Consider the following 21,983-nt stretch of genomic DNA (forward strand, 5'->3'; position numbering starts at 1 on the left):
TTGGAATGCAGAGTATATAATTAATGGAGACATTTTGAAGGAGGTGGAGGAGATGAGAAATCTGAGAATGATGGCAGACAGAGACTTGAAGTTTAGTGGTCACATTACTAAAATTGTGAGAGCATCCCAACAGATTACAACAATAATGAGAAGGACACTGACATGATTGCCTGGTTTTCGGGGGGGGGGGGGTGAGGATGTATTAGAGAAGGTTTACTAAGTTAGTGTCAGGTCTAAAGGAATATCATATACAAGGAGGGATTGAGGAATGCAACTTACAGAATCTTGTGAATTATAAGTGACATATAAGTTGGTGGGGAGTTGTTACCAGATTAATGTGGAGAAGATATTTCATAGAATAGAGGATGGCAAGGGTAGAACACTAGAGGCCATCCATGGAAGATGTATAAGGAGAGTGTGAGCAAGGGAGTGAAAAGCAGATTCTTTGCATGGAGAGTGATTGGTGAGTGGAATACAGTGCCTGAAAGTGTGGTAGTGTGGAAACTGAATGGATTGAAGATACAGTTCAATGATCTTTTGGCATGACAGAGTATAGGCCTCCTGATGAGTCCTTTGACTCCATGAAGGTTAGTTAATAATAATATAGGGATCGCCAATGACATTCTGAGAACCACAAAACATTTTGTTCCTCTGGTATGCACAAGAACAGGAAAAAAACTCTGTGATGTTGTACTAGCCAGTGCAGTGCCACTACCTGCCAGAAAAAAATTATGAAAATTATATGATTTATCTTTCACCTCTACATTCTTAAACATAATACTGCAATGTGTCAAATCAAATAAAAATGCAGATAATGACATTTTCAATTAATTTGCATTTATATGAATTTATTAAAAGAAGAAAAATGAACAATGAGTGTTTTAATTTTAACAACCTAAATAATACTTCTAAGAATTGTGTTAACCTCATATATGAATTTTTGAGGTTAACATAAAACCACCAAAGTTATTACAAGTATTTAACAGTTAGCTGGGAGGGAGGGGCGTGTATTGAAACTTTTAAGTAATCAGTTAAGGAACTTTGCTTAATACACACTGAATGACAATGTTTTATGCATCTGTCATACAAAAATACCTTTTTTTTTTTTTTCAAATACACATAAAAAAACACTAGCAAATATCAATATATGCAATCTAAACTATTTGTATAACATAACAAAAAAAAAAAAAGACTTTAATAGTGTGATGAACTAAGTGGTTAAATATTGCTAGAAGGAAAGTATTTCTCTTCATGTCTTCATATGATGAAAATGCTACCGAGCGTGACAGACAAAAATACCTCAAAGTAATACATTATGGATACCATTGGTGTTTATTGTAAAATACATATACATATTTATAATAACCCTTTGATGCATGCTGAATCTTACATTTTTTGTTACTTGATCTGAGAGTTGATACAATGAAGTATAAGGTAATTATTTATAAGTTAACTAAAATAATACAGCAGTACAAACAGTGCTTCTAAGTTGAATCTATATAAATCAATAAGTTGGACTATGTTTAACTTATTTCATCTATTAATAATACTTTTATCATTTGATGAAAAGGTGATTCACTAACATTTATAAGTACAGTAAATTAAAAGATGAAGTATACATAACAACCAATTTGTTAACCCTAGTTAAATACAGTCTGTATTATTCTTTCTTGGGTTGTTCGTTACTTACATTAAAGTAATCCAACTAAAACATCAATGATGAAAATATTTCAACTCTGGAAAAAGAATTCTAGTTCATATCACAAGAATTAAAAACTTCTTTTCTACTCAGTATTTGTTCCTATACAAAAAAAATTAAAATGGACAGAAATAAATTACTCCAAAATACTAAAATATAACAAACATTACCATTATTTCTTATGTGTATATACATACTAAATATAGCTATGAAATATTTAGTGTATATGCAGAAATATGAGAACAGAATATTTCATAAAATAACAGCCAGTTTAAGAACTATCTCTGACACTTTGTACTACATATAACCATTGAATGATGACTTTCTTTCTGAAATGGTGCTTTCACTAGTAGGTGTTGGGAGTACTTTTCGTACTTCTTCATCATCCATGGCATAATCTGGTTTGCTCTTTTTTTGCTGAAAACAACTCCTGATCTTCTGACAGCAATAGATAGCTAGAAGAGGAAATGGAGTCATAATAGAAGCTGCAACTGGAACCACTGATGCAAGATCTGAATCAGGAGATTTTAACGTGAATCCCAAGAGAATTATGGCTATACCTGTATTTTGAATACCAGTTTCTACTGTAATGGCTATAAGATCTTCTAATGATAGGCCAATAAGTTTAGCAGAAACAGCAGCAAATAAAAATCCTACCCACACATTAATGGTGGCACTTACCACTATCTCCCAAGTAAATAACTTAAACATATATAAGTTAGCATAAGTTCCAAAACATATGATATAGATAATCATGAGGATAGACACAGGAGACAAAATGCGAGTGCAAAACTTGGAAACTCTGGGTAAAAAGCGCTGAAGAAGGAGGCCAATTCCAACTGGAATTACTAGTGCAACAAGCGTGTAAAGAATGTGAGTAAATGGGATTTTAGTGGTGGTATCTTCCAATAGTGTACTTCCTAGTGTAAACAGCCACATTGGCATCATTCCTAGGAAAGAAAAATAATAAATGTGAAGTTCATTTCATTATTGCTTTATTATTATTAAACTGCATTATATATTTCTCATTAGAAAATCTTTGACTGTAGGCAAATGATATACTGACAAACAAATAAACTTATATTAGTCATTACAAATATATACAACATCGATCTAATAAAGTTTCCATTATTTTGTCTTTTCTTCTTGAATGTTAATTAAAATTCAGAAAAAAAATGAAGTATATCAACTATATATAAGCTGAAACTGAAAATATCTATAATTTCAAAGTCAAACATATTTAGGGTATCATTGATACTGACCGAGCTATGGAGGCTCCTTCAGATGGGAAAGGACCTAGGTTTGAATCCCCCTAGGATGCAAAGAACTGATCAGGACTATTTAAGTGATGGTGAATTAGCTGATCTCACATGAAGATAGCAGGGTTTTCATCTTGCATAACAAGCAAACTGGCTAGTAATACATATGCATTCTATAGGCATAGCAGATAATGTAGATAGTCTTAGCTGTCTATCCCAAACATTAAGCAAGTTTCCAAGAAGCCAAATTACTTCTCTGTGACAGACCACTAAGCCTAACATGAAAAGGGAAGATGGGATGGGATATATATTTAGATAATAACATGACTTGGCACCAATCTTTTCTGTAATTTTCTGGCCCCATAAAACATTTTGTATGCAAGTTTCTAGTCTCAAACTCAATGTATGGTGTAGCCTGTGCTCAAAATAGCAAACGTTACAAAGTCACACTCTTAATTTGATATGCTTCAAATTATTATAATTACCCTAAGATCCCATAGAATCAAAGACTCAACTAGGATGACATCTTTATTAAATCGGTGACATCTTTGTTAAAATATCTTGTACGTTGCATGCTAATTATTTCTATAAGAGCAACTTAAATGCTTACCTTCAGCTAATACTACATATACATGCAGTTTATAAACAAACTGTTACATTTATCCAGCAATCCAAATTTAAAGGAATTTGCAGTTCTTTTCAGCTTTAATATAGACAGTGACATTTTGAGGGTTTAACACAATAAAAGCACTAATGTAGTACAGGTAACCCTCACATAACGCGAACTACAAATTGTAGTAACCCTTGTTCAACGTGGTTTCGATATAAGATGGTCTACAAACTGTAGTAACCTTTTATCTTTTCATATACTTTTCACTGCGCTACTTAAAAATCAAATTTTATCTTCGTTAAATTTGCATCTGCCCGTATCGCGCATGTAGTTATAAGTAGCAAATTTATATTAGGGAAAATACCCTTTAGCACGCATGTATAAAGTGTTTATTGTTGAAAATTGTGTTCGTTTTCTTTTTTGTGTTTATTTTCTGGTGAGTTATATACAATATGTAATGTTTTTTTATGTAAAAAATATTTTTATAGTAATGGCCATTAAAACTACAACGAAAGGGAAAAACCAACATTGAAAAGAAAATTAATTTCTCTGTAAGAAAAAATTAAAATCTTAGGATTGGTTGAAAAGCAGAGAAAAACCAGGAGTTGTTGCAAGGACTTTGAATTTAAATGAATCAACAATTCAAACAATCAAACAAACTGAACATAAATTTCGAGAAAGTGTTATGCTGGCTCAACAGTAAGCGCAAAGTGCATTGCTTGTGTACGCAATATTCTAATGGGAAAAATGGAGAAATCTCTAATGATTTGGATAAAAGATTCCAAAAGAAAATTCCTTTGGATGGAAATCTTATTACACAAAAAGCTCTCAAAGTTTATAAACACTTAAAAGAACTTGATCAAGATTCTTCATCCAAATGGTGGGGAAAGTTCTGCCGAAGATGCTGATTATGATAAATCTGTTAAAAAATTCAGTTTAAAGAAATTAGCAGAAGGATTGGACTTAGCAAGAAAGTTAGGAAGTTATTTTACGAATAATGATCCCTCAATGGAGCTCCGGAAAATTCACAAGACAATTGGATATTTGTTTAGCTCCAATATTATGAACTTAATAAAAAATTGCAGCATAGTGGTAAGCAAGGTCTTATTAACTTCTTGATTAACTAAACCAGCCGAAGTATTCAAATGATGTCCACGAGATTTCAAGTGACGATGTCTGGCCACTCATAAATAAAGAACCTCTACGAAATATTATTTATGAAGACAGTAATTACGATTAAAATATACACTTTTATTCTGCCTAAAACATTTATGCATTACGTGCAATGAAGTTTACGTCAATTTGTAATTTTTATAATATGTATTTGTTTCATAGTTTATATTTTCTTAACTTAGATGAATTACCTGAATTAAATAAAAATATTTTTTTTGTTTGATATGTCATTGTTGTTCATATAATTAAAAAAATAAAAAAGACGACTTCGGAACAGAACCCTACTTTTTCTATGTGATCCGAGTCTCGCATAATGCAATTTATATAATGTGGCATTTCTATGGAACCTAACATCCGCGTTATACGAGGGTTACTTGATGTTGCCCTTTTTTCATCTAGCTTTAACCTGAATTATACATTAAATAATGAGTGCAACATTTTATAATTTACAGTCAATTTTTGAAACATACTACAAACACAAATTATATGTTAATATCATACTTTTCATTTATTTAGTAATTTGTCTAATTCTCCACTCCAATATTACTCTAATCTATGCCAACTTAACATACTATTTAGTTACTTTTAAGAATATCATTTGGGCGAACTGATGTTGATGTCAACAAGTTGCACATTTGTTTCGGGTGTTTGCTGTCTCGAAAGCATAGTTACTTGAACTTGTGCAAACAGTGATGGATTTTTGTAGCTACACAGAATTCTTCTTCTTCTTTCACTCTGCCTTATCCCATGTTAAACGGGGTCAGTGCACCAATCTTTAACCTTCCTCTTCCAAGTTCTCCGGTCCAGAGCATCCTTCGGACTCCATCCTTTCTCCCTAAGATCATCTTATCCCTCCACCTGAGCTTGGGCCTGCCTCTTTTCCTCCTTCCCTCCAACTCCATATACTCCACTCGTTTACCAACATAATCCTCACCCTTCCTCTCAACATGTCCAAACCACCTCAGCCTACTTTCTTGTATCTTCTTGCCAATTGGTCCCACCTTAACCGTCCCTCTGACGTAGTCATTCCTTATCCTGTCCTTCTTTGTCACACCACTCATCCATCTCAACATCCGCATCTCCGCTACCTCCATCTTCCTCTCCTGTGCCTTGGTTATAGGCCACGTCTCCGCACCATGGAGCATCGCCGGCCTCACCACCATCTTATAGAGCTTTCCTTTCCTCTTACAACTCACTCTCTTGTCGCACAGGACCCCGCTCATCTTCCTCCAATTCATCCAACCACATGTTATTCGGTGCTGTATTTCCTCATCCAGGTCACCATTCCTCTCGACAACCGACCTAAGGTACTTGAATTTCTTCCCTGAAATTAGCCTTTCACCCTGGAGTCGTATGACGATATCCTCGTCACTCCCCGTTGAAATATATTCAGTCTTCACCCGGTTAATTCTCATGCCGCTCTCCTCCAATGCCTTTCTCCACTCTTCCAGGGTATTTTCAAGCTTCTCTCGGGATGATTCGCATAGAACAATGTCATCGGCAAACAGCATGCTCCATGGTGCCTCCTTCTTGACATCCTGCACTAGTACATCCATGATCAGGTCAAAGAGGTAGGGGCTCAGAGTTGATCCTTGGTGTAGCCCTACGACAATAGGGAACCCTTCTGTCATGCCGACACTAGACCTGACCTGAGTTTCTAATTAACTTAAATCCACTTTACACATAATGCCCCTTTGCAACTTGCTGACATGAGCATTAGTTTGCCCACATGGTGCAGACTAAAAGTAACTAATTGGTGTATTGATCTGGAATGGGTTAGAGTAATATTGGAGTGGAGACATTGGACTAATTACTAAATAAATTTTATTCTACCTAAATTAAGTGACATGTATGATTCATCGTATAATTTGTTCTCATAGTACTTTCAAAAATTATTGACTGTAAATTAGAAATTCTGAAAGCCAAAGTGAAATTTCATAGCTCAGTTACTTTACATGAGCCCTTTGGTTGGACTTGACTTTTGATAGGATCTACATTAAGCAGGGACATGTATTCCAATCACAAAGTAGTTGTTTCATTTTTCAATCATAGGATTTGGAATCTAATTATTTCTTCAAGATCAAAATACATATGCAGTTACATATTAAATTACACATTAATTAAATTACATATTAAATACAGCTTAATATGAATCCTACCAAAAGTCAACTCAATAAAATTAACAAGTTATTGGATAAAACAACATTCATAGATCAAGAAATGATCAAAAGACTCAAAACACATCATGTTTTGAGTCTTTTGATCCCCCCCTCCCCATAACATATGGATTACATAACTATTCAATCAAACCTATTGTGAATTCCATAGACAGTCCCATGAATAAAATCTCAAGATTTCGGTCTAATCTTCTTTGCCCCTCAGTGGCCACTCAGCTTCTTCGATAAAAAATTCCAAGAATAAAATAAATAAAACTAGTATCCACAGACATAAGGTTATAACAATGTCTCTCTTTCTCTCTCTTCACAAAAATCCCTCATACTGAGACAACAGAATTTCTAGCCCAAAACTTTCCTTCAGACATTGTGAACTTACTCAAAGTTACAATCACAACCAGTTACTTCACGTGAAAGGATAAACCATACAAACGAGTGAAAGGAAGAGAAATGGGCTTGACTACTATCATCTAACTTTTATCTAGAACACCTGGAAAAAAAGAATCTTCTCTCTAGACCCAAAATTATCTATTTGGATGCAGCATATAGACGTCTTTGCAGTTTGGAGTCACACAAAATATAACTCCATTCATTTCTACATAAAATCAACAACCTACATCCTTGTATTAAATTTTCAGAAAAAGAATCAAACCGAACTTCCTTTCTAGATGTACACATCCAACAGGAACATGGACCGTAGCGTCCTGTAACCGACTTTTATAGACTGTTATATCTACAATACATAAGCCTGTCATCCATCTCAAAAATATGGTATTATAAAATCCTTAGTGTCTAAAGCACACAAAATTTGTTCCTCTAAAGGATCTCTTAAATAAAAACTGCAAAACTTGCAAACAAACAATTTTACTAAATGTATATAACCGAAGAATAACAATTTTGCTAAATGTATATAACTGAAGAACAACACAGAAAATAATAACTCTCTTATTCTGCAACTCTTCTAATAAACCTTATAAAACCATCAACCAAATTCATACCCTATTACCTTCTCCAAAAGAAAAACTGTCAGCAGTGATGCTACGCTTACATTTACCAAGTTCCATGTTTGTGCAACTTGACTTATGCATACAAACAAGATCATTCAATACACATATTTCTGAACATCTGGTTCATCAAACCTCACAAATCTGACCTAGCACAATGCTGGATCATGGCTAGTGTTTTCACTCCTATGAGAAAATGCCACTCTATTCCACAGATTCATGTATATAGAAAGTAAGTACTAAAGTGCTACTTCATCGACCTGACTTCAATTGTAATGGCTGCCTTACCAATCCAAAAGGGTGAGAAATTGTTATCCTTAACTGTATTAAATAAATTTGTACTCATAAGTTTAATTTTTAAATTCAGTTATCTAATTTTATTTTCAATATGATAATTTTTAATCTTGCATTGGAATCCCTCTATACAATGTAATTATACAGAGGGATTCCAATGTAATGCATGCACTCTACTGCTTCTTTTATTCAAGGTCCTTACTGTTGTTATCTGTTCACAATGATGATGTCTTATAATCAAATATGTAAGACGAAATATCTGTAATTATCTGTATTAGTTTTTATTGTGGTACACATGTGATTTGATACTCCACAGGTTTCATTATAGAGGAAAATGTTCTCTGGAATGTAAAATATGATATGGCTTTGATGTAGGGTTTTTTTTCTTCTCTCTACATACTAGGTTAGGCCAAAAGAATAACAGTTGACCAAATTAGTGTTACTTTAGGCATATATATATCAAATATACGAGGGTGGTCTGAAAAGTTCTCGGCCTCAACCATAGATGGCAACAATATCGGCAGAATTTTTTTTTCTAAGTTGGTACATTTGTCATAAGCATCCATGTGAAATTGCAACTCATTCTATCAAGTAGTTTGTTTTATACAGCTATCTGAAGCAAAAGTGTTGTCGGTATCCCTTGAAATGGATGAAATTGAGCATTGTGCGGTTATAAAATTCTTTGTAAAAGAAGGTTTAATGCCAAAAGAAATTCATTTGAAGTTCATAAAAGTTTATGGCGCTCTTCTCATTCGTTTTTGACAATTAAGAAATGCGCTGCCGAGTTTAAACATGGCCGTACCAGTCTTGAAGACGATTCATGTGAAGGACATCCAAAAAGTGTAACAACACCAGAGATCATTGATCAAGTGCACGATATGGTATTGGATGACTGGCAAGTCAAAGTGTGTGAAACTGCTGAGACTATAGGCATTTCAAAAGAATGTGTAGGATATATTTTGCATGAAGAATTGCAAATGAAAAAGCTTTCTGCAAGATGGGTGCCATGCTTGCTCACAGCAGATCAAATATGCACTCACATGATCTCTGAACAGTGCTTGGTGCATTTTAACAAGAATAAAACTGATTTTGTGCATCGATATAGGTGGACCAAGATATAGGTGGATTGATACAGTACAAAGTGCCTTAGACGATAGAAATATAAGATCTGATAATGTTGGAGTCTTGACAAGTAACAGACTGATTTGGAGGAAAATTGTAGATAGGAAGTTAGTAATGATGTAATTTTTTCATGTAGTACTGTCATATCCTGTACACCCCTTGAGGGTACATGGCAGGAATTTGATGATGATGATGATGAAAAAACATAATAATGGAAAACAATTTCTTGGAAAGAGTTTCTTCATATACATATTTAGGTCATCTCATTGATCTAAACTGTGGACTCCAAGAGGAAATAAACAGAAGAGTTTAACTTGCCTGGAATGCATTCAGAAAATTGAAAAGCATTTTTCAAAATAATGATGTCCCCACTCAGTTTAAAAAGGAACACATTTAGCCAGTGTATACTTCCAGTCATCACATATGGTTGCGAAATGTAGTCTCTGGCAAAAGCACTGACAAATAAACTAGCAATAACTCAAAGAAAAATGGAGAGGCTGATGCTAGGCATCACATTAAAAGATAAGAAGCCAAACTTGTATCACTGACATCATTCTCATCATTCTTCACCACAAGCAACTAAAACGGAAATGGGCTGGACATCTATTCAGAAGACAAGATGAGCGATGGACCACCATACTAACAAACTGGATTCCAAAAGAAGGGAAATGAGGCCAAAGACGTCCTAAAAGAAGGTGGAGTGAAGTGATGAATTGTCAAATTTTGTTGGGAAAAATTGGTCAACTATTGCCAAGAACAGAGAAAGGTGGAAGGCACTGGAGGAGGCCTTCATCCAGCAGTGGACAGAAAATGGCTGAAAAGAAGAAGAATGTATCATGTAGTTTACTTTTATTATATTGCTATTATTACTGTGTATATTATAATTTAATATACACAGTAATAATAGAGAAAAAATTTTGCTTGATTAAGTTTTAGTAGTCTGCAACCCTACTGAAAATATGCATTTATAAAACCGTGCTTTGGTTTATAAACTACTGAATTGGTTTTAACATGGAGGATATGTAATTTCTTTATTTATTAACTGCATTTCTTCAATAAATGTAATGATTTAGCAACACTCTTTTCAAACTATATCCAGTGAAATAAAATGATTAGAAAGTATACTTTTTTATAATTTTAATCTTAGTCTGAATTTCAAAAATAACAAGGATTACATAAATGAAACTAAATTACTTTTAAGTCAGAAAAATGGATGGAATTTTTTTACAATATAAAAAAATAATAAAAACTGCTATAATAAAACTAATAAATGTTCCTAATCCAATATTAGCATGAATACTAGCATGGTTCATATCTAATTAAAGAACAATACATACCCAAAGCAGCGACAGTACTGATGAATGTCATTGTTAAGCTAAGGTTTAAGTTACCCTTCAGCAAAACAGTCCACATGTTACTTGCACCTCCTCCTGGACTACAGCCAAAGGTAAACAAACCTAGCTGTAAAAATGGTTGGCCAGACAACAACAGTTTTGCTATACCATAGGCAACCTATAAAGTAAAATCACAGGCAATCTGTAAAATGAAATCATCTATATCTGTATGACAGGTTTAATACAAGTCTTAAATCCTTAGGTTTACTAAAAATCTGCCTTTATTATTTAAATCAGAGTTCACTGATAGCTATAAAGATTATTATAAACACACCTACATGGAATTGGAAGACCCATTCAGAGATTCATCCTAAACACAATATCACACCCTAAATTCATTCACAGACTGCACTCTCCAGTAATGGATTACAATTACCCACTCTTATTCATTCTATGCTTCAAAAAATTTCTCCAATATCTAGCTCATAAGTAACTCAATAAGTCATGTTCCAAATCAAGTCATATATCATTCCCTTTTTTTTGTTCACTTTTGCATCCATTTCAGGATTTCCACATTACCACAAAAACCAAATGACCAAATCTACATGCAACAGCTCACATGCATTCCGATCTTGATACAAGGGAACTTCAATGCCAGGTATGCTCCAAGATCCCTTGCCTCACTTGATGCAATACACTTCCACCAGTATGCAGTTTTCTGTTACAAAATTCCAAACTGTAAAACCTTGCATTTAAATACAGGATTCTATTCTCATCTAGCTGGCTGAATAAATAGTGTATCTACTTTCCAAACAACAGGCTCTGGGTTCAAATCCTAATGTGGATGTCTGTAAATGTCTTTAGGTTGTAGATGATTTTCTATGCTCTGTGCAAGACCACCTTGCTCATTGGAAGCCTGAAAAGGTTCCCTGTTTGAACTCTAGATTAAGGTTTCCAGATGACTTAGCCACTATTGATGTAATGCAGACTTATAATTTCTTGTGGATGAAATTTATATAAAAATGAGAGGGTAAAATAAAAAGATCCATATCATTTATAATCTTATTTCTCAGAGTTGTTTGTTTGCTTGTTCAAATAATCTACTGAAAAGTTAAGCTTTAGCCAAATATTTGGCTAAAATTATAGCTAAAACTGGTAGCCTAATTTAAAAAAAAGGATGGTTTTTAATTTATAGTGCCTCCCCTCTAAAGGAGAGGAGGAAAAAGAATAATTTTTATTTGGTCTTACATTAAATGATATGATTTTAAAACTATTCATGCTGATTTTTAAAATGTATCAGACATATCTGCACTGAAAGAAAGACATTATACAGCTGTCAGCATATAAAATTATATCTCTTTCCTCAGTCCACATCAGAGCAGAGCCTTCTTGCATGAAATTCTGTCATTTAATATGCAAAGGCCTTCATATGCATATTTCAAAAATATACTTTGTGCACATGTTGCACCCATACAAAACTATCATGCATTTATAAAAGAATATGAAAATGGCTATAGATGCTCAAACATGATATATGGATATGTACACAACTTATTTTACTCTGTACGTCTAAATATACGTGTGTATATATATATATATATATATATATATATATATATATATATATATATATATATATATATATACATACAGGGTGTTCGGGATAAATTTGACAGTTTCGTAAGGAAAAAGAAAATCTTCTTTGTATCTATTAAATTTAATGAATTGACAAAAAAACATTACAGGCAGAGTTAATTACAATACTATCAACAAGATTTACTCAAAATAACCACCATTAGCATCGATCACAGCTTCAATTCTGCTTCGGAACCTCGAACAAGCTGATGCTACAGTCTCCCTGGGAAGGGCCGCAAAAACTGTTTTAATTTTATTCATTAACTGGGCTTTTGTATTACTGGAAGTGCGATTGGTGTCTTTTTCAACTGCGCCCCATACAAAATAATCCATGGGGTTAAGGTCTGGGGAGTTTGGAGGCCAAACATTTGGACTGGTGAAGTCGTAGAAATTTTCAGACAACCATTTTTGACTTTTCCCAGAGGTGTGGCAAGGGGCCGAATCCTGCTGCCATACATACGGCCTACCATTGGCTACCCTTGTTATCCAGGGCTTGACTACAGTTAGCAACTCCACGAACAAAGCCCGAATTCCAATGCCAGGGTTCTTCAACACCTGTTCCTGCAGATTTGCGAGGAATTCTGCTGTACGAACGCAATCAGATCGTCTGCTAGGGATCTTTCTTCTTGCTACATCCTCGTAGTCACCATTGCAAGTCTCTAGTTCATGCCTGATTGTTTTTACTGTATTCAGGGAGCATTGGGCAGCAGTCGTAATATCCTTATTTTGATGGCGGGCACGAATCATCATGATACAAGTTATTCTCTTCCATGATTCAGGTGGGTTCCAGCTATCCATCCTTTCTGACATCTTGTATATGAATGAAGAAGGGTCCAAACTTTTAAATGAAGAGAAGTGTGTGTTAATACATGTAACTTACGGAAAAATATAATTAATTATAAATATGTCAAATTTATCCTGAACACCCTGTGTGTGTATATATATATATATATATATATATATATATATATATATAAAAAAAAAGATAAGCCGAAATTTAAAATGTTTTTATGTCATGTTTTTTGTCTTACCAGCCAGGAACTCGGGAGTTGGGCGCCATAGGCGCCAGAGCCCCCCCTCCCCCCAGTACACACACATATATACACACAAAGATAAGCTACATTACATTTCTAACAGTAAGCCAAAATGACAATGATTTGATCAATCATTATTCTACTGGCCTGACCTCTAGTGGGAAAAAAAGCCTACATCAAAGCTGTTCTATTTATAACATCAGAGAACAAATTCATATAGATAGTTTTAATACAATAGCGCCTCTGTAGCACAATTGGAAGAACGAAGGTACGTTGCACCCTTCGATTGGAAAAGGTCTAAGTTCGATTCTCGTCATGACGGGAGGAATCTTTATATGGATGTTTTCAATTGAAGGTGAGTTAGTCGATCTCACACGGAGGTAGCAGAGTTTTTTCTCCCGGAAACTCGGGGTTTTTCATACAGACAAATCAGCCCTTCAGAACACACGCAATTTACAGACAAAAAAATACTAGCTGTGGTGGTGGCCAGTAGATGGCGCTGATGTTGATGATTGGTAGTAGACGTTCGGTGTAGTGGTGGAGATGGAGAGATGCACAATAGGTGTCCTCCAGCGATGAGTCTTCGGACTCCTTGGAGGTGTCACGAATAATAATAATACAACAAAGTAGTGGCCTAATCCATAATTTAACAAGGGTGTTATATTAGAGTTATGATCCTGGATTGCTTACAGTCCTAATTATAATTAACTCTTAGACCAAAAGGTTAAGTGGGTAGAATATGTGCCATTCATATTTTTGTGATTTTTAGACCACCATTATTGTTAAGATAAGAGCGGTTAATAGGAATTTCACAGGCCTCCTTAAACTTATGCTTGTACCACGTTTTGGGGTGATGTAAACAACAGGTGCCTTTCCAGTCAATTCTATTTAGAGTATTCAGAGCATGATCAGAAAGGCTAGATTTACCACAGTTATTAAATTTAATATGCCATTTATGTTTCTTTTTTCTGATAGGAATTGTGCATCCTGTTTCACCTATATAAGGCAAATTACAGGTGCAATGAATATGGTATACTTCAGGTTGGGCCACTGGATCCTTGAATGAGTTAAATAGTTTTTTTTTTAATTTTGCAGGAGGTTTAAAGGAGACATTAAGGTCGTATTTCTGTAGTATTATTCCGTTTATGTTATCTGATATACCTTTAATGTATGGAATGGATACAGTTTTATTGTAATCTAGTTTATTTTTGTTTTTAAGTGGAGTCTCCTGAAGAATTTTGTTGACAGTATTTTGTGTAGCCATTTTTCAGGAAGGTATTGCTGATAACTTTTAATTCATGTTTAGGTGTTTGTTCACTGGAGCAAATCTTCAAAGCCCTATTTTTTAGTGTGTTAATGTCACCAAGTTTTTGTGTTGGGTGGTGGTAGGAGTTTGTGTGTATATATTGGCCGGTATGTGTAGGCTCATGGTAAACAGTGAAGGAAAGACTGCTGGAAGGAAGATGTATGACAAGTGTATCTAGAAAGGGAAGCGAGTATTGACTTTCAATTGAATTGTATGCATTTATGTTGTTTGTTTAGGTGGCTGAGGAAGGTATCTAATGTCTGGTGGTCATGGGACCAGGTAATAAAATATTGTCAATGTATCTAAGCCAGACTTTGGGTTTTAAACTAGAGGAATCTAGAGTATGTTGCTCAAAAGCTTCCGCATAAAAGTTAGCAATTGGGGGATGGGAATGGTGAGCCCATGGCTGTGCATTCTTTGTGTAGGAAAAAATTATTTTGCCACACAAAATAGCCAGAATGTAGTATATGAGCAAAGTGTGCTTTGATATCAGGTGGGAATTTGTCCTGAAAAAAAGATTTGGGAAATTGGTGAAAAAAAGCAGACAACCAAAACTGACTAATAAATCACTTTTTTCTAGTGTGATGTCTTTAATTTTGTCTACAAAGTGGTGTGTGTTTTTAAAAGTAATGGTAGGTAGACTTATACGAGACGGTGAGTTGTAATGGAGTAGTGTGCCCTCCCTCAATGAGTCTCTGGAGTTATCTGAGAGTGGTGAAAGTGCAAACAGTGGATGAGTTTAAGGAGTGATACAATAGACTTTGTATTGACTAACTTTGTCCTCCCAAAATGTTTAGTGGTTTCATGCAGTGAGCATAAGGACTCCATGGAGATGTCTGTGTAGCAATAATATTCCTATATGCACATCTCTGAATTCTGGCCATCTTGAGATACTATCAAGTTGATAATATCTCAGGATGGCCCCCCTGAGATATTATCAAGTTAATTTCCTACCTACCTCTGTTCTAGACTTACCATATAATGAAATTACCTTCCTTCTACTCTTTGGATCTTGTCCAATATTGAGAGAGTTAAGTTAAAGAGCACAGTCAAAGGTAGGGCCAATTTTTTTGTATATTCTCATAACATATGTGCTGATATTCATATTGAGATTTTGCACTATCCTAAGCCTTTATCTAACTCAAATTCACATTGGTCTCTATCACATCAGTCACTGCATTATCTCCACTTGCATGGAATGATACACACTTGAGAAAAAACGATCACTCACTGTTCTTCTAGTTCTATCACCTATTATTAACATTTATTGTTGCAGAATAAATCTATCCTTCTATTTAACTCACACCCCATTTATTCTCCTGACCATGAGTATGCAAGTCTAATACTGCTTCCTCAAATACCCCTTGACCATTTTCCATGCATTACTCTATGTTTACCCAAATTTGTCATAATTTCTGACTCTGTAGTTCTATATAAACCCCTTCTTAACAGAAAATTCTACATGCTGGCCTTGGTCAACAATGCATTTCATTATCTCCAATGTAATGTTAAATTGCTTTCTTCAATGTAAACAAATATTCTAATTTTATTACCATATCCAACACTCCAAATCCCTAATCCTTCCCTATAACATCTGTCATTTTAGGTAATTATTCCTCAGTGGCTACATAAAGTCAACCTCCTTTCCTAATATGTTTTCTTCTCTTTTCATTCTATATTCCCATAATTAAAGTTTCCCATACTCATTTAACTAATCTCTTGATGCATAATATCTTCCATTGCTCCCTAAGCCTATAGTTTAAATATATATATTTTTTTAATTGAAAAATATCTCAAATAAGTCTCAAATGCTGTTCTCCAGTCTCACTACTGTCCTGAATAACCTACTTTTATTGGTTGCAAATCTACTATCATTAATAATATCCCTCACTTCATCTCTCTCTCTCTCTGAAAATACAATATCTCAAACACAATCACTGTAGCTAAATCTATCATCATCTATCAACCAAGTCTTACAAATACCTGTAATTTGTGACCAAGATGTAATAATCACAGGTAAAAATTCCTCATCTTTGTTCCTATTCCTTTCAGCATTCTTCTTCTTATGACTCTACTACCCAAATCAAGCCTTGGCTTCTGGGATTTGTTGCCTCCAACCCTGTCTGTCCAGGACCTTATTTCCCAAGTTTAGACATTACAATATGATGCTATTTTGACTAATGGTTAAAAACATAGAATAATGGTTAAAGATGTTAATGGTTTTTACTATTTATAGTCTGCTTAAGAATATAGTCATTTTCGATATAAAAAACACATCCTGCTCACTGCAACTTTTTTAATGTGAATATACTAGGCATTGTAGGTTCTTTATAGAACTGATATAATTCATGGTTGTATCTAATCCTCCAAAGACCATTATCCTTCAGTAAGCCAAATATTTTTCTAAGTATTTTATTATTACATGACACCTCCAAGGATTCATCATGGGACGACACTACTATACTCCACATCTCACCATCTCCCCCCAACAACCTTAATCCTATTTTCCTTTCAAAAGTAGAAATCAAATTCTCTAGCATTAATATACAGAAATTTTGATATTCGTGTGGGTCCACAGGTATGCTTTCATCTTTAATTACTGCTTCATTCACATTTCATAACTGAAATTACATTAATTCTTTGAACATTCTTATTCTTATAATCATTCATATCAAGGATCTCTGCACATGTATACCTGTTCCTGCTCTAATATTCTTATCTGTTTCTGTATATCAGTTCTCTTTTTGACTAACAAAGTAACACACTAAGTCTATTCAAGTATATCCCATCATTCATATATAATTCTTTTAATTCATTCTGAACATCTATAAACTGCATAGCATTTCTCCTCTTGCACAACCTACATATTCATTCATTATCATGGCCCTCTTTTTTTTTTTTCTTCAATTCATGATTCATTTCACATGAATACACCTTTCTTTTTATGCCAATAAAATTGAACTTCACATTCTCACTTTTTTGGCTTCTTTTAATAGCAATTCAACATCCTCTCTTAATTCTGAATGAGCTGATGGTTTTGATAGGTACCAGAACTCTAGTCATTCACTTTCCCCCCTCTGCATTCTAACACCACCCATATCTTTAATTTTTGCTCCAGGAACACCTATGAATATCATATTCAGCACAGGGAAAGTAATTATAATACTGATCCCTTCCACTCACACTTTCATACTCTCTTCCCTCGAACCTCTCCTTTCTCTTCACTGTACTACTTACTAGACATCACATTTCTTTCATGTCCCTTGACTACTTTGTCACTTGCAATCTCTCCTCTGCTCTCTCTGTCATTCTCCTTTCTTTCACTCTCATCAATTCTTGAACTTCTTGCATTAACCAACCACATCACAAAACTCTTGATCTCTTTATTCATCCCCCATCCCAAACTCAGTTATCATGCATTCCAACTCCCTTTTAACTACTTCCATGTTTCTCTCCAAGCAATGAAGTCACAATGACGTGTGGCCAGAACTCAATGACAGTGAAAGGCCATCACAAAAAAGCTAGTAAGTTATCTGCTGACATAGACAGTTACATTTCCAATTCCATATTTTTGTCTAAATGCAACCAATCATCAGACACCAAATCCTGCATAGATGGAATTAAATGAATAATTGAATAAATAGTGGAATAAAGAATTTGCATAATAAGCTTGGCATCATTTGTGCCATATGATGCTTTCTATCAATTTCAAGTACACCTGATGAATCAGGTTCGTTGTTTGATGGCAACTAATCATCCATGTAACTGCAGTTACAAATGAGGATTAAAGGTCAATTTTGTTTGTGATAAATTTATCAGATGGTTAAAATTAAGAATTTTCATGTAATACACCTATTAATGTCCTAGTAAAAAACCTTTCTGCAGTTTGGAATCGACAATATATAAATCAAAAACATTGAATTTGATAAATAGGACATCAAAATACAGGCTGTTCAGAATTGTAAGATATCAGAATATATGGATCATCTTGTACATTATTACAGTTTTCGGTTATAAAAGTGTGACAGATCATAAAACAAAAATAAATCCATTATATTAACGTACACGAATTTCTTAGGGACGTTTGTGTTAGAAAAGAGACGTGTCTCGCTATAAGCTTACGACTTGTTCATTTATATTTTGAAAATTATAATATAAATGCAAAACTATTTTAAATAAAAAAAGTATTCAAAACCACACACACATTTCTTTAAATAATTAATGTATTAATTTTCTCTCGATATCCAATTCATAAAAGAAATGAACACACATATAAATACACAATCTGTAAGTTTTGTAGCACAAACGCAGGTAGAATAAAGTTGCGAAATTCTCTCAAACATGCATAAAATTACATAGTGGAATATTATGGCTTACCAAAGGCATTATAGCATACTGGCAGAAGAAGCCTAAAACTGGTGCAACAGGTTTCAATAAAACTTTTTTCACAACATTAAGATCCAATGCACAGCCCATGTTGACATAATTCAGGGACACAAGAATTGTTACTGATACGACAAAAGCAGTAGCAATTGCTCGTTTTTTCCTTTTAACGGTTACGTCTAATTTTTCTGAGTACTCCTCTTCGTTATCTTTAACTGCTCGAATACGAACAAACGTATGTCCAAGAAAATTACCCTGTATGGTAAACGAATTGTTAAACGTCTGAGGATCAGCAGTTGTATTCAAATAGAAAGTCTTATTGACAACACTAGCGATCTTTTCATTATCTGACACAACTTCATAAAGAGACGGATTGTTAATACTGCCGTTTCTGACTGAGAACTGAACTACGCTTAAGTCATCTTCAGTAAAATTCACTAGTTTAGCAGGATTAAAAGTAACGCTAATCGCTGCCGTCAGTTCCATAAGAAGCAGCAGAAAACTCAATAACAACGCAAGGAGAACTACAGGACACATGTCGATGATGTGGTTCAAACCTCAAAAGGACGGCGACAGAGACTTTTGACTATTCCCAATTAATAAATGTTCTTCACCTATACACCTGAATATTAAAAAGTACGTATTAGCTATCACCTTAAAAAATATACTTTTGTGGCGATCAACACAACCATAGACACAACTAGCAACAACGGCAGACAGCCAGTAAATGTATACTAGGACTTTAGCGTGGGGATATTCATTCAACGCATGTGTGATTGCGTCATGAAACGTGGCAACTGAAATGCATTCGAGAAAAACCGGAAATTTGTCCTTGAGTTACAACTTTTGAGAAAAACAATTTTCACTTTGTCTACTGATAGTTTAACATCGTTTCTTTTTAAGTGTGTTGTCACTGTGGTGTCTGCATAATATGCGCGCACAAAATTTAATTAGGTATCCGTGCATCAGATGTCTAACATAACAAACAATAATTGGAGGAGATTTACATTTATGCAAAAGTTCAATATATTTTGCACATGTCAGCAATTTTGAATTGTATATTTCAAAGTATATTATTATCATTATTATTATTCAAAATCTACATGGAGTTGTAACACTGATCGCGGAAGGACTTTTGCTTATCAAAAAAAAAATAAATAAATAAATAAATAAAAAAAAAAATATATATATATATATATATATAAGTTAAAGATACCAAGCAATTTTATAAACTTGGTTTTAATCCTTTTTCCCAAGTAAGCAAACAGACAGGCAAGTCAAGTTTGCGCCTGAAGTATTTTCAGGTCTGAGGAAACTCGTGGTAAAGGTGGAGTGAGCTCTGATCACTTTCATTAGTATCTCCCCTAATGCAAAGCACATCTCCTTACGGACATGCATGATGCTATGTATTAAGAGAAGGGCCACTACCCAGACCGGTTTCAACCTTTATTGAGGTCTCCTCAGTGGGAGGTCAAAGCACCTTGTGGCAACTTGTATAGGTTAAATTTTAAATTTCTAAGTTCTGCATTACTTCAACCTTGGCATCTCAGGATCTGGCTCCCACTGACGAGACCTCAATAAAGGTCGAAACCGGTCTGGGTAGTGGCCCTTCCCTTAATGCTTAGCATCATACATGTCCACAAGGAAACGTGTTTTGCATTAGGGGAGATACTAAGGAAAGTGATCAGATCTTACTCCACCTTTAACACGAGTTTCCTCAGACCTGAAAATATTTCAGGCACAAACTTGACTTAGTTGTCTGTTTGCTTACTTGGGAAAAAGGATTAAAACCAAGTTTATAAAATTGCTTGGTATCTTTAACGTATAGTATATCCAAGTTAAAAAACTTTATATATATATATATATATATAATATATTTAATATTTCTTTTCAATCGTCCTCCCCCAGTGTCAGTTGCTTCTCCTAATATTTGTTAAAACTGAAACCAAAGTCGATCTTCCGTTTCAAACGTTTGAAATGTGTGTAGCATAGCACAGCTGGTCAGAAGGGTGAAGCAAGATGCTTTTTTTTGTTCCCTGTTGTCTGATATGGGCGACTTGAAGAGGAAAATTTATGAGCTTATGAGCGATAAGCTCGAGCTGGGGGGGGGGGGGGCACGGATAATATACTCGTCGTTGCTTGTATTTAGGATGGCTTTTGGTCTCTTGTGTTTGAAGAGGTCTGTTTCGTCATAGCTTGCAGCATGTTTCACTAGTTCATTAGGATGTGTAGAGATCTTTAAGAAGATATTTACCGCTGAAGATTGCAGGAAGGAGTAGATGTAAGGGATGTTTGTTTCGCTATGCAGTTGGATGTTTCTTACAAACCATGGTGCTTTTAGTATCATGCGCAAGCGTTTGTTTTGCACTCTCTGTAGCTTGAAGATGTTAGTGTTGGATGTGTGGCTCTAGGCTGGAGATACGTATGTAATTATGGGGCGGATCATCAGCTGGTAGAGAAGTACTTTGATTCTGGTATTTAGCTTGCCGTTCCTGTTTATTATTATTATTATTATTATTATTATTATTATTATTATTATTTAAAATAAATAGCCAATAGGCTTCATTTCGGCGATGTAAACATTATTTAAATTAAGGGGATATTAAATCACACATTGTTTTAAAACCGAATAAGAAGTTGTCCTAGTTTGTACTACGTACTTGGACTACGTGCTTTGGCTTACGCTAGTAGTCGCCGATACTTTTATAGTTACTATATTCGGTATGAAACTCTTTGATTCCGATCTTTGAGTTTCTTATTTGGTTTTAAAACAATGTGTGATTTAATATCCCCTTAATTTAAATAATGTTTACATCGCCGAAATGAAGCCTATTGGCTCTTTATTTTAAATAATTTATGGGTGCACCTTTTCGACAACTCGTATAGCAGAGTATATAAGTTCTTTTCGCTATGCCCTTAGTATTATTTTGGTCTAGCTACTCACTGATGAGATCTC

General features: G+C 34.5%; 1 protein-coding gene across 1 annotated transcript; it reads right to left on the reverse strand.

Moving 5' to 3' along the window:
- Positions 1-1,309: 1,309 nt before the first annotated feature.
- LOC150103188 (ileal sodium/bile acid cotransporter-like) lies at positions 1,310-19,720 on the reverse strand. The gene is made up of 3 exons (XM_090397933.1): positions 19,022-19,720; positions 10,673-10,847; positions 1,310-2,649 (listed from the first exon to the last, which is right to left on the reverse strand). The coding sequence occupies exons 1-3, from the start codon at positions 19,562-19,564 to the stop codon at positions 1,997-1,999; spliced, it is 1,371 nt and encodes a 456-aa protein (XP_090254059.1). The 5' UTR covers positions 19,565-19,720; the 3' UTR covers positions 1,310-1,996.
- Positions 19,721-21,983: the final 2,263 nt, after the last annotated feature.

The sequence above is a fragment of the Typopeltis vanoorti genome, chromosome 9 (assembly GCF_054136105.1).
Source record: "Typopeltis vanoorti isolate ZY-2024b chromosome 9, IOZ_Tvanoo_1.0, whole genome shotgun sequence".
NCBI classification, from domain to species: domain Eukaryota; kingdom Metazoa; phylum Arthropoda; class Arachnida; order Uropygi; family Thelyphonidae; genus Typopeltis; species Typopeltis vanoorti.

Coding starts and splice junctions, on each gene's coding strand:
- LOC150103188 (XM_090397933.1), bottom strand. CDS start 19,564: ATGTGTCCTGTAGTTCTCCTTGCGTTGTTATTGAGTTTTCTGCTGCTT. Junction 10,848..19,021: donor AGTATGCTATAATGCCTTTG/GTAAGCCATAAT, acceptor TTTACTTTATAG/GTTGCCTATGGTATAGCAAA. Junction 2,650..10,672: donor CAGTACTGTCGCTGCTTTGG/GTATGTATTGTT, acceptor TTTCTTTCCTAG/GAATGATGCCAATGTGGCTG.